The 12,441-nt window shown below is 41.3% G+C and overlaps 1 protein-coding gene across 1 annotated transcript in view; it reads left to right on the top strand.

Annotated features, from left to right (window-relative positions):
• Nucleotides 1-12,441, top strand: part of MCCC2 (methylcrotonyl-CoA carboxylase subunit 2) — a 70,211-nt gene that overhangs the window by 7,210 nt on the left and 50,560 nt on the right. The window contains exons 2-4 of the mRNA XM_040451297.1: nucleotides 1,562-1,628; nucleotides 5,577-5,661; nucleotides 7,947-8,048. Of these exons, the coding sequence (XP_040307231.1) occupies nucleotides 1,562-1,628; nucleotides 5,577-5,661; nucleotides 7,947-8,048 (254 nt within the window). The remainder of the gene's footprint in view (nucleotides 1-1,561; nucleotides 1,629-5,576; nucleotides 5,662-7,946; nucleotides 8,049-12,441) is intronic.

Raw genomic sequence — 12,441 nt, 5'->3', positions numbered from 1 at the left:
AGAGCTGTAGAAAATAAATAGAGCTCTGTTGTAAACACGGTAAATTCTTCCAGTTTTGAACAGCTGGCAAGCTGCTTAGTATTGCATCATGTAAAAGGAATTAGATCATCAGAGATGTTAAAGACATCGTGGTGAGCAAAATGTATTAGTGGGTTAAACTCTGAATTTTAACAAAAACTAGCTACTTAATTCTTGGTCTAAAGTAATATACTGATCAAACAAAATTTACAGAAGGTGAAAAATTAGGCCCTGTACCCTTTTTCCACCTCTCACAGTTTATATTTTCTTGTATGTTACTCTAGAAAATTTCTAAAGACGTGCAAACATAGAGTTTTGTTCCTTTTTATTTATTTATAAGTTTTTTTTTAGTGTTTACCTTAGAGAGAGAGAGATAGAGTGTGTGTGTGTGAGTGGGGGAGGGGCAGAGAGAGAGGGAGACAGAATCCGAAGCAGGTTCCAGGCTCTGAGCTGTCAGCCCAGAGCCCAGCACGGCACTCGATCTCGGAACCCATGAGATCATGACGTGAGCTGAAGTCAGAAGCTTAATTGACTGAGCCACCCAGGTGGCTCTTGTTCCTTTTTAAATATAAAATAGGATCTGTTGTGTTTCCTGGGCTCTGTTTTTAAGTGTAATTTGTCAGTTAGCAAGTGTTTTATTTTAATGTTTACTTATTTATTTAAAAAATTTTTTAATGTTTTATTATTTTTGAGAGACAGAGAGAAAGAGTAGGAGAGGGGCAGAACAAGAAGGAGACACAGAATCTGAAGCAGGCTCCAGGCTCTGAGCTGTCAGCACAGAGCCTGACACGGGGCTTGAACTCAAACTGTGAGATCGTGACCTGAGCCGAAGTTGGACGCTTAACCGACTGAGCCACCCAGGGGCCCCTTATTTATTTATTTTGAGAGAGAGTGAGCATTCGAGCAGGGAAGGGGCAGAGAGAGAGAGAGAGGAAGACCAAAAATCCCAAGCAGCTTTTGCAAAGTTAGTGAAGAGGGTGATGTGGGGCTTGAACCCACGAACTGTGAGATCATGCCTTGAGCTGATATCAAGAGTCCGATACTCAACCGACTGAACCACCCAGGTACCCCCAAGTATTTCTGCATTGGTTGGAAACTTCTTAGGGCAGTGATTGATGGGACAGAAAAAGGAAGATGGCATTTTAATTCTCAAAGGGCTTATATTCCTTAAAATAGGAAAACAAATAGAAATGAATTAAGTTTGGTTAATGCTGAAGGAAGAAAGATAGTAAATGAGTAGGAGTGACCAGAAATGAGAGGTGTTACAGATGAGAGGGAACATGAATTGATCTCTAAAGAGGGGTAATATTAGGATTGATGGACTGGAGAGGGAAGGTGGTAGTGAAGGGGAGCTTGGGCAGAGATGGAGAGGCAGGAGTCATCCTTTCCATCCAATGGAGTGACCACATGGAGGCCACATGGGTAGGTGTGAGGCCACATGCAGTGACACATGATGTTCACATTAGCCCTTACTTTGGTTAAAAAAAAAAAGATAATTGCTTTCTAATATTACTCTCCCTTTCTTTCTTTGCTTCTGTTTTAGGAAAACTATGAACAGATGAAAGTACTTGTAAATCAGCTCCATGAACGAGCACAGAAAATAAGATTAGGTAAACACTCATTTATTCTTCCTTTTATGCTTTTAATGAAAATGTTCCTTGATAGTTATTGGTTTTAGGAAAAACCAGTAGCAGTAAGCTTTGACTCTTCAAAACTGTTTGTTGGTGTGCTGACATTTCATTTTTTCCTGTTGTCAGTTTTTTTGCTCTTACAACATTGCCATTATGTGGGAAAAAGTAAAATTTCAGATTTACAATTTAAAAAGTTTTTTTATGTTTATTTATTTTTGAGAGAGACAAAGCATGAGCAGGGAAGGGGCAGAGAGAGAGGGAGACACAGAATCTGAAGCAGGCTCTGGGCTTGAGCTGTCAGCACAAATCAGATGCAGGGCTTGAACCCACAAACCAGGAGATTATGACCTGAGCCGAAGTCAGAGGCTCAAACGACTGAGCCACCCAGGTGCCCCTCAGATTCACTAATTTTCAAAGTATTTCTGCTTAAAGGTTTATTTCAGCCACAGCATCCATTAAAATTTTTGTTTTACCTGAAGCAACTGAAACCTTTTCTGTTCATTAGTTATATTCATCCTATATACTAATTTTGCATAATTATGAATTTTCTGCTTTGTTATATAACTTGGAAATAATGTCTATGTGGGTTTATTGCTGATTAAATAAATGATATTTCCTAAGAACTTGGCAAATTGTTATTATTTTCTATTTTCAAATTGTGGACATAATAGACATCCTTTTGCTTGGAAGAAATTGCATCATAGGGAATGTAAACTATTAATGTATAAACAATTACAGCAAATTCTGCTGTGCCATTATTGGTCAATGCAAAAATTTACTTTAGAAGGCTTTGTGAGTTGAAACTAAAAGCTATTTCCAAAATAAGTTGTTTTTTTTTTTTAAAGCTTATTCATTTATTTTGAGAGAGAGTGTGTGTGCCTGCTTGCACATGCGAGCAGGATAGGGCAGAGAGAGAGAGAGAGAGAGAGAGAGAGAGAGAGAGAGAGAGAGAGAGACTCTCAAGTAGGTTCTGGGCTTATAGCACAAACGTGGGGCTTGAACTCACAAACCATGAGATCATGACCTGAGCAGAAATCAAGAGCTGGATGCTTAACATACTGAGCCCCGCAGGTGCCACTGTAAGTATTTTGATAGATTCTGAAGTGCTTAGCTTTATAATGTTGCGTGATAATTACTTTACCAATATGGAAAAGCACAAATAGTTTTGGTGGTTAAAACAGGGGACTTGTAATGACCTAAAGATGGTTTTTGAAGACTTTTAAAATGGAAGTTAACTCCATGCATACAGTTCTAACAATGCACGTCACAGTTGAAGTGACATTTGTGCTGTGCAGGCAGAGGCAGACAGATGTGTTGATTAAAAGATGCTTGGGGTGCCTGGGTGGCTCAGTCACTTAAGCATGTGACTCTTGATTTCAGCTCAGGTCACGAACTCATTGTTTGTGAGTTTGAGCCCCGCGTTGGGCTCCGTGCTGACAGCATGAAACCTGCTTGGAATTCTCTCTCCCTCTCTCTCTGCCCCTCCCCTTCTGGTGCTCATGCTCTCTCCCTCTCTCTCTCTCTCTCTCTCTCTCTCTCTCGAAGTAAATAAACTTAAAAAAAAAAAAAAGATGCTATAGGGGTGCCTGGTTGGCCCAACTCTTGATTGCGCCTCAGGTCATGATCTTGGTTGTAGAATCAAGCCGAGTGTGGAGCCTGCTTGGAATTCTGTCTCTCCTTCTCTCTCTGCCCCTCCCTCACTTGCACGTGCATGTGCTCTCTCTCTCTCTCTTTCAAAATAAAGAAACATTAAAAAAGCCACATCCTGTAAACTGTAGAATGCTTCCTGATTTCAGGGATGTTAAAAGTGTGAACAAAATGTATGTATTAGAATGAATGCAATATGGTAAACGAGTTAGGAGAAGGGCTTTTCAGTCTCCAAGTCTGTGGAAATGGAGATAGTGCAGAATCTTTGAGAATAATCCTTGGAAAACTAAGATGCTGTGTCATGTTGTTTTTATGGCTATCCACATATCCCAAGTCAGTTTAAATGCCAGAGGAGCAGAGCTCTGTAATCTGAAAATCTGCTTCAAGGATAGCCCTCTTTCTGATTTTTCCTAATAAAACTGGAAGTCACCAGCTGTTCCAAATTGCCAATTCATACTCTAGGCGGAATTAACAAAGAATGGTTTTATCTTAATTACTTGGAAAACAAATGTGTGTGTTTCTTATCACTTCTTTGTCATTCTACCTTCTCTGGCCACCACTCCCTTGCTAGTCCTTTAGTGAGTATTTAGGTCACCTGACTCTCCAAAGACCCTCCCCACAAGACCTGGCTTTCCTTTCATTGCCTCAGGTGCATTTTTCTTGTAATATTTATTTTTAAACAATATTATTAAGGTATAACTGGTATACAATAAAGTGCATTATTTAAAATGTACATTTTGAGTTTTGACATAGGTATATTCCTTGTGAAACCAGCACTACAACCAAGATCATAAACGTGCCTCTCCCAGAAATTTCCTGTGCCCTTGATAACCCCTCTCTCCTGCGCTCTCCTACACCCAGACCCATCTTAGTAGGCGAAGTCAGGTCCTCTGAGTGGTTGGGAGAAAGAGAAGAGCGGTTTGACTTCATTACACTATTTTGGAACTAAATCTTTGCCTCCTAGAATTATTTTCATTTTAAAAGGTTAAATGTGTAATACAATTTTCTTGGTAACTTTAAGGCAGATTTAATCTTAAAAATATGCCATCTGCCTCTTCAGGGAAAAAAAAATTCCCTTGGATAGAGGAAAGAGGCCTGGTTTGAAAAACAAGGTAATACTTGGAAGCTTGTATGAAGTAGGTAAGAGCTTGTTTTCTCCCCTAAAAAGCCCCCAAAGAAATAGCTTTTTTAGATAGCTGAACACTTCATGAGCCCCAGAGCGGATTAAGCTGAAAGTCGTGGGCACCAGTGAAAATAAACCTATTAAGGTACTGTATGATCCTTCCCTTTCTGGTCTGATGCCTTGGGTTGCTGAGAGTGGGTTATCGATATTCACGAGATACCGAGCCCAGTAGCCGTCAGTCTTGGGGAGGGTTGGTGTGCTGTTCCCTTCAGGCAGCCTCACCCGGTTACCTCCGTGGGCTCTTTGACTACTGTAGTTTTCTTGGACCGGAGCAACTTGAGGAAACACAGAAGCCAGTCTCTGAGTGAAGATACTAACAAAAGTGGACTTCTTCGTTGCCATGTTAGGTGTGCAGCTCTCTCCCATTTGGAGACAGTGTAAAAAGTTATGGGTCACCTACCTTTAGGTAAGTCTTGCTGCACTCATCATGGAGGTCATTTCTAAAACAGTGCTTTTCGCCTGGGACAAATGAAGCTAGGACTTTTTCAAATTTCACATAGTACGTAGCAGAGCGCTAGGTAGTCGTAGGTATTGAACAGATGTGGAGTTGAGGCAGTATTGGCAATGCATGAGTTGCAGAGAAGATGCTATATTATTTTTTTAAGCAATTACCAGTGAATTCAGAAAATGTATGGTATGCTGTGAAATCAGAAATCGACTGTTTTTTTTTTTTTTAATGCAAGTTTATTTACTTCAGAAAATAAAGCTTGTGAGTTGAATGGAAGATCTGAAAGTTAGCTGTTTCTGAAAAGATACGTTGAACTTTTTTTTTTTTTTTCAACGGTTATTTATTTTTGGGACAGAGAGAGACAGAGCATGAACGGGGGAGGGGCAGAGAGAGAGGGAGACACAGAATCGGAAACAGGCTCCAGGCTCTGAGCCATCAGCCCAGAGCCCGACACGGGGCTCGAACTCACGGACCGCGAGATCATGACCTGGCTGAAGTCGGACGCTTAACCGACTGCGCCACCCAGGCGCCCCAGATACGTTGAACTTTTAAAAGTGCTGTATTTTGGGCTGTTTTATGTTTTTCTGGCCTTAAATTACTGCGAGACCTTATATGCTATCAATCTAATCTAATCATGTTTTTATCGCAGGAGGCAGTGAAAAAGCCCGAGAACGCCACATATCAAGAGGAAAACTTTTAGCCAGAGAAAGAGTGGACAGTCTTATAGACCCCGGGTTGGTATAGCCCAAGTGCTAACTCAAGTGTTCTCTAATCTGTGGTACTTTCTTAAACAGTTTTATAAATAAGTGATTTAAAATTCTGATTCTTACTCTTAAGATTCAACAACAAATGTTTATTGAGAGGCTAAGTGTCAGGCACTGTTATAGGTGCTAGTGATACATGAGTGAACAAAACCGACACAGGTCCTTGTCCAACTAGAGTTTACATTGTAGCAGGAGGAAGTAGAAAGTAAATGACAAATGTAAGTTCTGCAGTATGTTAGAAGGTGATAAATGTCATGGGAAAAAGAAAGACCGGAATAAGGGAGGAGGGTCAAGTTGTAGTTTTAAATAAGGTGGTTAGGGTAGGCCTCATTGAGAAAGTGACATCTGAGCAAAGATTTGAAGGAGTGAAGAGAGAGAGCCCTGAAATACAGTGAAAGAGTGTTAACAGACAGAAGGAATAGCCATTGCAAAGGCCCTGAGGTAGGAATGTGCAGGATATGCTGATACGCTCAAGAACCGAGGATGCCAGTGTGTTTGGGGTAGAAGGCATGAAGGGGAGAGTGGTAGGAGGTAGGGTTCCATTCCATAAAACCTTGGAGGTTAGTGTAAAAGTTTTGGCTTTTTTTTTTTAAGTTTATTTTTATTTTGAGAGAGTGAGGGGTGGGGTGCTTGGGGAGAGAATCCCAAGCAGGCTCTGCACTGTCAGCGCATAGCATGATATGGGGTTGAACTCATGAACCATGAGATCATGGCCTGAACCAAAATCTAAAGTCGGAGGTTTAACCGACTGAGCCACTCAGGCACCCCAAGAGTTTTGGCTTTTATCCAGAGAGGAATGAGGAGGCTCTTGGGATTTTGAATATGAAACTATTACGATCTACGTGACTTACATCTGAAAAGAGTCATTCTAGCTGCTGTTTGGGGAGTAGAAAGTGGGCAGCAAGGCTGGAAGCACCAAGATGAGTTAGACATCTGTGGCAGTGATTCAAAGGAGACATGATGTGACTTGAACTTAGGATAGTAGTACTGGAGGTGATGAGAATGTCACGTTCTAGGCCTGTCAAGACCTAACCCAGTGGGATTTCCTGAAGGATTGGCGTGGAGGGAATGCAGGTGGAGAGAAGGGAATGAGGACTCCAAAAGTTTTTTTTTTTTTTAATTTTATTTGTATTTATTTTGAAAGAGGAGCACAGCGGGAGAGGGACAGAGAGGGAGAGAGAATCCCAGGTGGGCTCCACACTGTTAGTGCAGAGCCTGACGTGGGGCTCAAACCCACGAACTGTGAGATTATGACCTGAGTAGAAGTCAGACACCTGACTGACTGAAAAACTCAGTCCTCCTTTTTTTTTTTTTTTAATCTTTAAAATTTATTTACTTATTTATTTTTGAGAGACAGAGAGAGCAAGCAGGGGAGGGGTGGTGAGAGAGGGAGAGAATCCCAGGCAGGCTCCACACTGTCAGTATGGAGCCCAATGTGGGGCTCCAACTCACGAAGCATGAGATCATGACCTGAGCTGAAACCAAGAGTCGGACGCTTAACCGACTGGGCCACCCAGGCGCCCCCGAAAGTATTTTTTCATGACATATACCCATATTCCCAACCTGGAGGCAAAAACACTGTTAACACCAAGTGTGCATCCTTCTAGACTGTTCTTAGGTGTATGTGTAATAGACACTTTTTTTTATAAGAAAAATGGAATCATACTAAATGTGGTGTTTTATAACACCCTTTTTTCCCCTACTTAACTAGATCTTGAACATTTAAGTAAGTGAAAGGTGGAGTAATAGCTACAGTGGTGTGGAGCCTGGTCCCTGGGGTTAGATTGCTTATCAAAACCCAGCTCTGCCACTTACTAGTTGTGTGACTTCAGACAAGTGATTCAATATCTTTTTTTTAGTTTCCTCCTCTGTCAGTGGGGATCATAATAGGATCTACCTCAGGAAGTAGTTCTGAGGTACAAGTGAGTTAGGTTTCTGAAGGTCCTGAAAAAGAGCTGGGCAAAGGGTAGGGGCTTATATAAGTGTTACATGCTATTCTCTTTCTGTACTAATAAACACATTGGTACAACATCCTTTAAAATAGCTACTTAGTGTTCTATTTCATGGCTATACTGTGTAAATCCTCAAACTACCCACACTAGATTTTGTTTAAATATTTTTCTTTTTTGTGGATTTTATATATGTTCAACATGCATGCTTGAAACATTGGCTTGTTAATCTTTTCCACGTATAACTTTAAATATGCATTTTTAAAAAATAACTTCAATTCAGGCAATATCCTCTCTTCCCTGCAGGTCTCCATTTCTGGAATTTTCCCAGTTTGCAGGTTACCAGTTATACGCTAATGAGGAGGTGCCTGCCGGTGGCATTATTACAGGCATTGGGAGAGTATCAGGGTGAGTGTTCTACTTATACTCCATAATGTGGGGCAGGAAAAGATTGACGGGCACAGTCTTCCAGCTCTCACTGCTTTGCATATGAACTTGCAAGTTTTGTGCTATTTATATTATGTAGGGCTGAGGCTTCCTGCCCAGACATGTATTAGATTTATCTGTGGAGATTTAGAGACAAAGACTGAAGGGGAAAAAAAAAACAAAACAAAAAAACAGCACAAATTCTGGGGCTCAAATCCAAATCTTCCTACATAATCAGAATCTGCAGGCATGGGCTTCGCTTATATTGTTTTCCAAGGCTCTGTAGGTGATCTCTTGGACATCTCTGGTGAAAACCACTGTCTTAGAGGAGTCATTCTCTAATTGTGCTCTTCAGGTAGCATCAGCATCACCTGAGAACTTGACAGAAGTGTAGATTACTAGGTCTTCGTAAGAAGTATTAAATTAAATTTTGAGGGTGGGGCCTGGCAATGTGTTTTTTAACAAGCCCTCCAAGATTCTGGAATGCTAATATTTGAGAACCACTCTAGACTTGGGGAATCTAGATTGCTAGAACTTAAATTTACTTGCGTATATTTATGTATGGTCTCACATTTACCATCTCAAGTTAGCATGCCAGACATTGTAGTAAACACTTCCCACTGATTGGTTGTTTTATTTTACTTATGTATTTTTGGGGGGAGGAGGAGAGCTAGAGCACACATGCGTGTGGGGGAGTTGCAGAGGGAGAGGGAGAATCCTAACCAGGCTCCACACCCAGCATGGAGCCCAGCACGGGGCTCTGTCTCTGCTCTATAAGTGTGAGATCATGACCTGAGCCCAAATCAAGAGTTGGACACTTAAGTGGCTGAGCCACCCACGTGCCCCAGTTGTTCTGATGATCACCACAGCTATGTGAGAATGGGTATTACTGTCATCATCCCTGTTCTGCAGGCACGGAAGCCTGCTTGGTAAGATCATAACTGGCCCAAGATCAAGACCCTGGCAAAGCCCAGCTTTGACCTCAGGTGGATGGACTCTGAGCCTGATACAGTTGCATTTGACTCTGATGCTGGTTTATTGTGTGTGTATGTTCTCCCACCTTCTCCCCATGATTCGTGCCTTCAGGGGAGGTACGGCCATAGCCATTCACCATTGTTGCTTCACCTTCCTGTACCCCCACAACTCTTCCACTCTTTGCCAGTTATGGTCTGCTTAATATTTACCCAGTGTGGAGACACTTTCTTTTTGTAGTCTTAGGGGACGCTTAAAAATAAACCTTTCATAAAAGGATAAATTTCATGCAGAGTTAAACTAAATTCATAATCATGAAATACGTAATTAAGCAGGATAGTTACTGTTAATTATGTCTCCAGTCATAATGACAGCAGGTTAGAGCATGCTCTTTCACCTTTCCTGTGCATATATTAATATCTTATTATTTGTGCTTTTATATTTTTCATTTTTGTTTTCTTTCTTTGTGCCTTGTTCTCACTTTATCAAGTTTTCAGCTTGGAAGGAAATTGAATTACACTTAAAAGTTGTGTGGGTTCAGGAGTTGTCAGCCTCCATTAGAATCCTGGCTTTAGCATTTTGTAGCTGTTTGACCTTTAGCAAATTGCTTGACCACTCAGTGCCTTGGTTTTCACATTTGGAAAATATGATTCATTATAAATTTTTTTTAATGTTTATTTATTTTTGAGACACAGTGAGAATGTGAGTGGGGAAGGGATAGAGAGAGAGGGAGACACAGAATCTGAAGCAGGCTTCAGGCTCCGAGCTGTCAACACGGAGCCCGACACGGGGCTTGAACTCATGAACCACGAGATTATGACCTGAGCAGGAGTCGGATACTCAATCAACTGAGCCACCCAGGCGCCCCAAGATAATATGATTCATTATAAAATGGAATAATCATACCATCTACTGTACAGGGTTGTCATGGAAGAAGAGAAAGAAACAAGAAAGGGAAGAGAAACACCTCTATTCCTTAAGAGATGCATAATAAAAGTGTACTTTTGCCCCTGAGAGTAGACAGACTCGTGTAGATGAGAGTAGAAGCTCTGTTCCCTGCAGCAAGGTCATTGGTAGCTTCAGCCTGGAGCTTTTCAGAGCCAAATCCATTCATACGGTCATTAAAAACTTTTATACCTTTATTGCTTTCTTATATATTTTTGAGTAGTGCTGCATCTATTGATCTAGGCTCCGTGATACCTTCTGAAGTAGACCCCAAGAAATTTAATGAGGAGACTTGTTGTATGGAATTTTATTTATAAACCAGCTTAGAATCAAGGATTTCTTGCCTGAAATAGTAACTGGCTGATGAATAATTGAGCTGTAGTCCTTTTCTCTGGCAAATTCACATATTTTACATGGCTTATTAGGTCCTGTAAGAAACAGTCCCTGCCTGCTTTCCTCACCTTACCTTTGTACCTCTATCACTGTGGCCATCCTGCTCTTGCTGTTTCATGAACACGCTAAATATATATATATATATAATGTATATATGGCCTATACTCAAGCCGTTTTCTCTGAATCAAGTGTTCTTCACCTGATTCTTTGAGTGGCTTTTGCTCTCCATTCATATTTCCCCTGGAGCAGTGCTTAGGAGTGTGCATTCTAGAATCAGACTGCCTAGACTCAAATGCTGGTTTTAACTTGTTGGTTGGTAACATTGGGCCAGTTGCTTAACTTTTTTGTACCTGTGTCCTCATCTGTAAGTGGGATATCTCACATACCTAAAGCCTTGAAAGAGCACCTCGTACATCATAAGTGACACGTCAGTATGGGCTGTTACTGTTATTTTTACCATTCCTTCACCATTATACTGTAACATAGCCCCATCTCAATTACTTTGTTTTATTATATATTTTACCTTGTTTTATTATATGTTCTATAGTAACTAATAATAATAAATATTGTATTACTATAATAGTGTGATTTGTAGATAGATGTATTTAGGCATTCAGATGACCAAAATTTGCTTCTTTGTCCACAGTTCCTGGCTCATAGCTCCCCAAACCCTTGGAAGTACTGAGAGTGGTCATGGTGAACTTTGTTCTATCAGTGAAGGTGGCTTTTGGACCCCACCCCAGGGCAGGGCCTAGTTGTTCAGAGAGCCAACTGTGTGATTAGAGGGTTGGAACTTCTCTGCCAGCCAACTGTGTGATTAGAGGGTTGGAACTTCTCTGCCGTACTTATTCCCCCAATCCCCACCTTTGGGGAAGGGAGAGGGGCTGGAGATCGAATCAGCTAATGGCCACTGAATTACTCAGTCGTGACTAGGCAGTAAAGCCTACATAAAACCCAAGAGGACTGGGAGCTTCCTGGTCAGTGAGCATGTGGAGATGAGGGCAGAGTGGTGCACCTAAGAGAGGACATGGAAGCTCTCCGTCCTTTCCCCATACCTTGCCCTGTGCATCTCTTCACTGAGTGTTAATTTGTGCCTTTTATCATGTCTTTGATAAAACGGTGAACTTAAGTGTTTAAGTGTTAAGCATTCTAGCAAGTTAAAAGAACCTAAGGTGGAGGTCGTTGGAACCTATAGTCTGTAGCTGGTTGGTCAGGAAGCACAGGTCACAGCCTAAGCTTATGACTGCCATCTGAAGTGGGGGGTGGAGAGCAGTCCTGTAGGACTAACCCTTAGCCTGTGGGATATGATGCTGTTTCCGAGCAGATCATGTCAGAATTGAGTTGAATTCTCAGACACCAGCAATACCCCCGCAGAGTGTCCGAGAATTGTTTGATGATGAATGTGGGTGAACCCTCCCCCGCACATTGGGACTGGAAACCCAGAAAGAATTGGTGTGTGTAGAATTACCTTGTTTTATTACAGTGTCATAGCACATATAATCAGAAATTACCTAATGGATTTGTTGTGTGTTTTTGCTTCCCCTAACTGATCCTTTCCACTACAATGGGAGCTCTGTGACATCAGGAATTTTGCCCTTCTTGTTCACTCCATGTCCTTAGTTTCTAGAAAAGGACAAGGCATATAGAACACACTTAAAAAATATTTGTTGAATAAATGAATGGATGTCAGGGGTTATTTTATAGGCCAAGTTATATCTCTTGTGGTTATTTCCAGAATGAGATAATGAAGTTGTATCACACTTACAGTATGATGCTCTGTTTTTGTTTTCTTTATTTGGGGGCTTGGTGTGGAATCCCCCTTACTCTACAGTGATTTCAAGTAGGTAAAGACAGGGAGCAGAAGACAGGTTGGTTTAATTCCACTGCACATTTTAAACCATGTAATCAGAAGTATCCTCCCAGACACCAACTTTCAAGTCGTTCTCTATGCACATCAACAACAGGGTTTCATACTGAGCGTATGCATTTTGCCCCACGAGACTCCTCTCCATGGGAGTCTGGCCAAGGAAAGACTTACCTTTTCCCTAGACTTACCATGCTGGCC

The sequence above is a fragment of the Herpailurus yagouaroundi genome, unplaced genomic scaffold, assembly GCF_014898765.1.
Source record: "Herpailurus yagouaroundi ecotype Mexico unplaced genomic scaffold, PumYag 29, whole genome shotgun sequence".
Lineage (NCBI taxonomy): Eukaryota > Metazoa > Chordata > Mammalia > Carnivora > Felidae > Herpailurus > Herpailurus yagouaroundi.
This window is presented reverse-complemented; position numbering and strand designations above follow the sequence as displayed.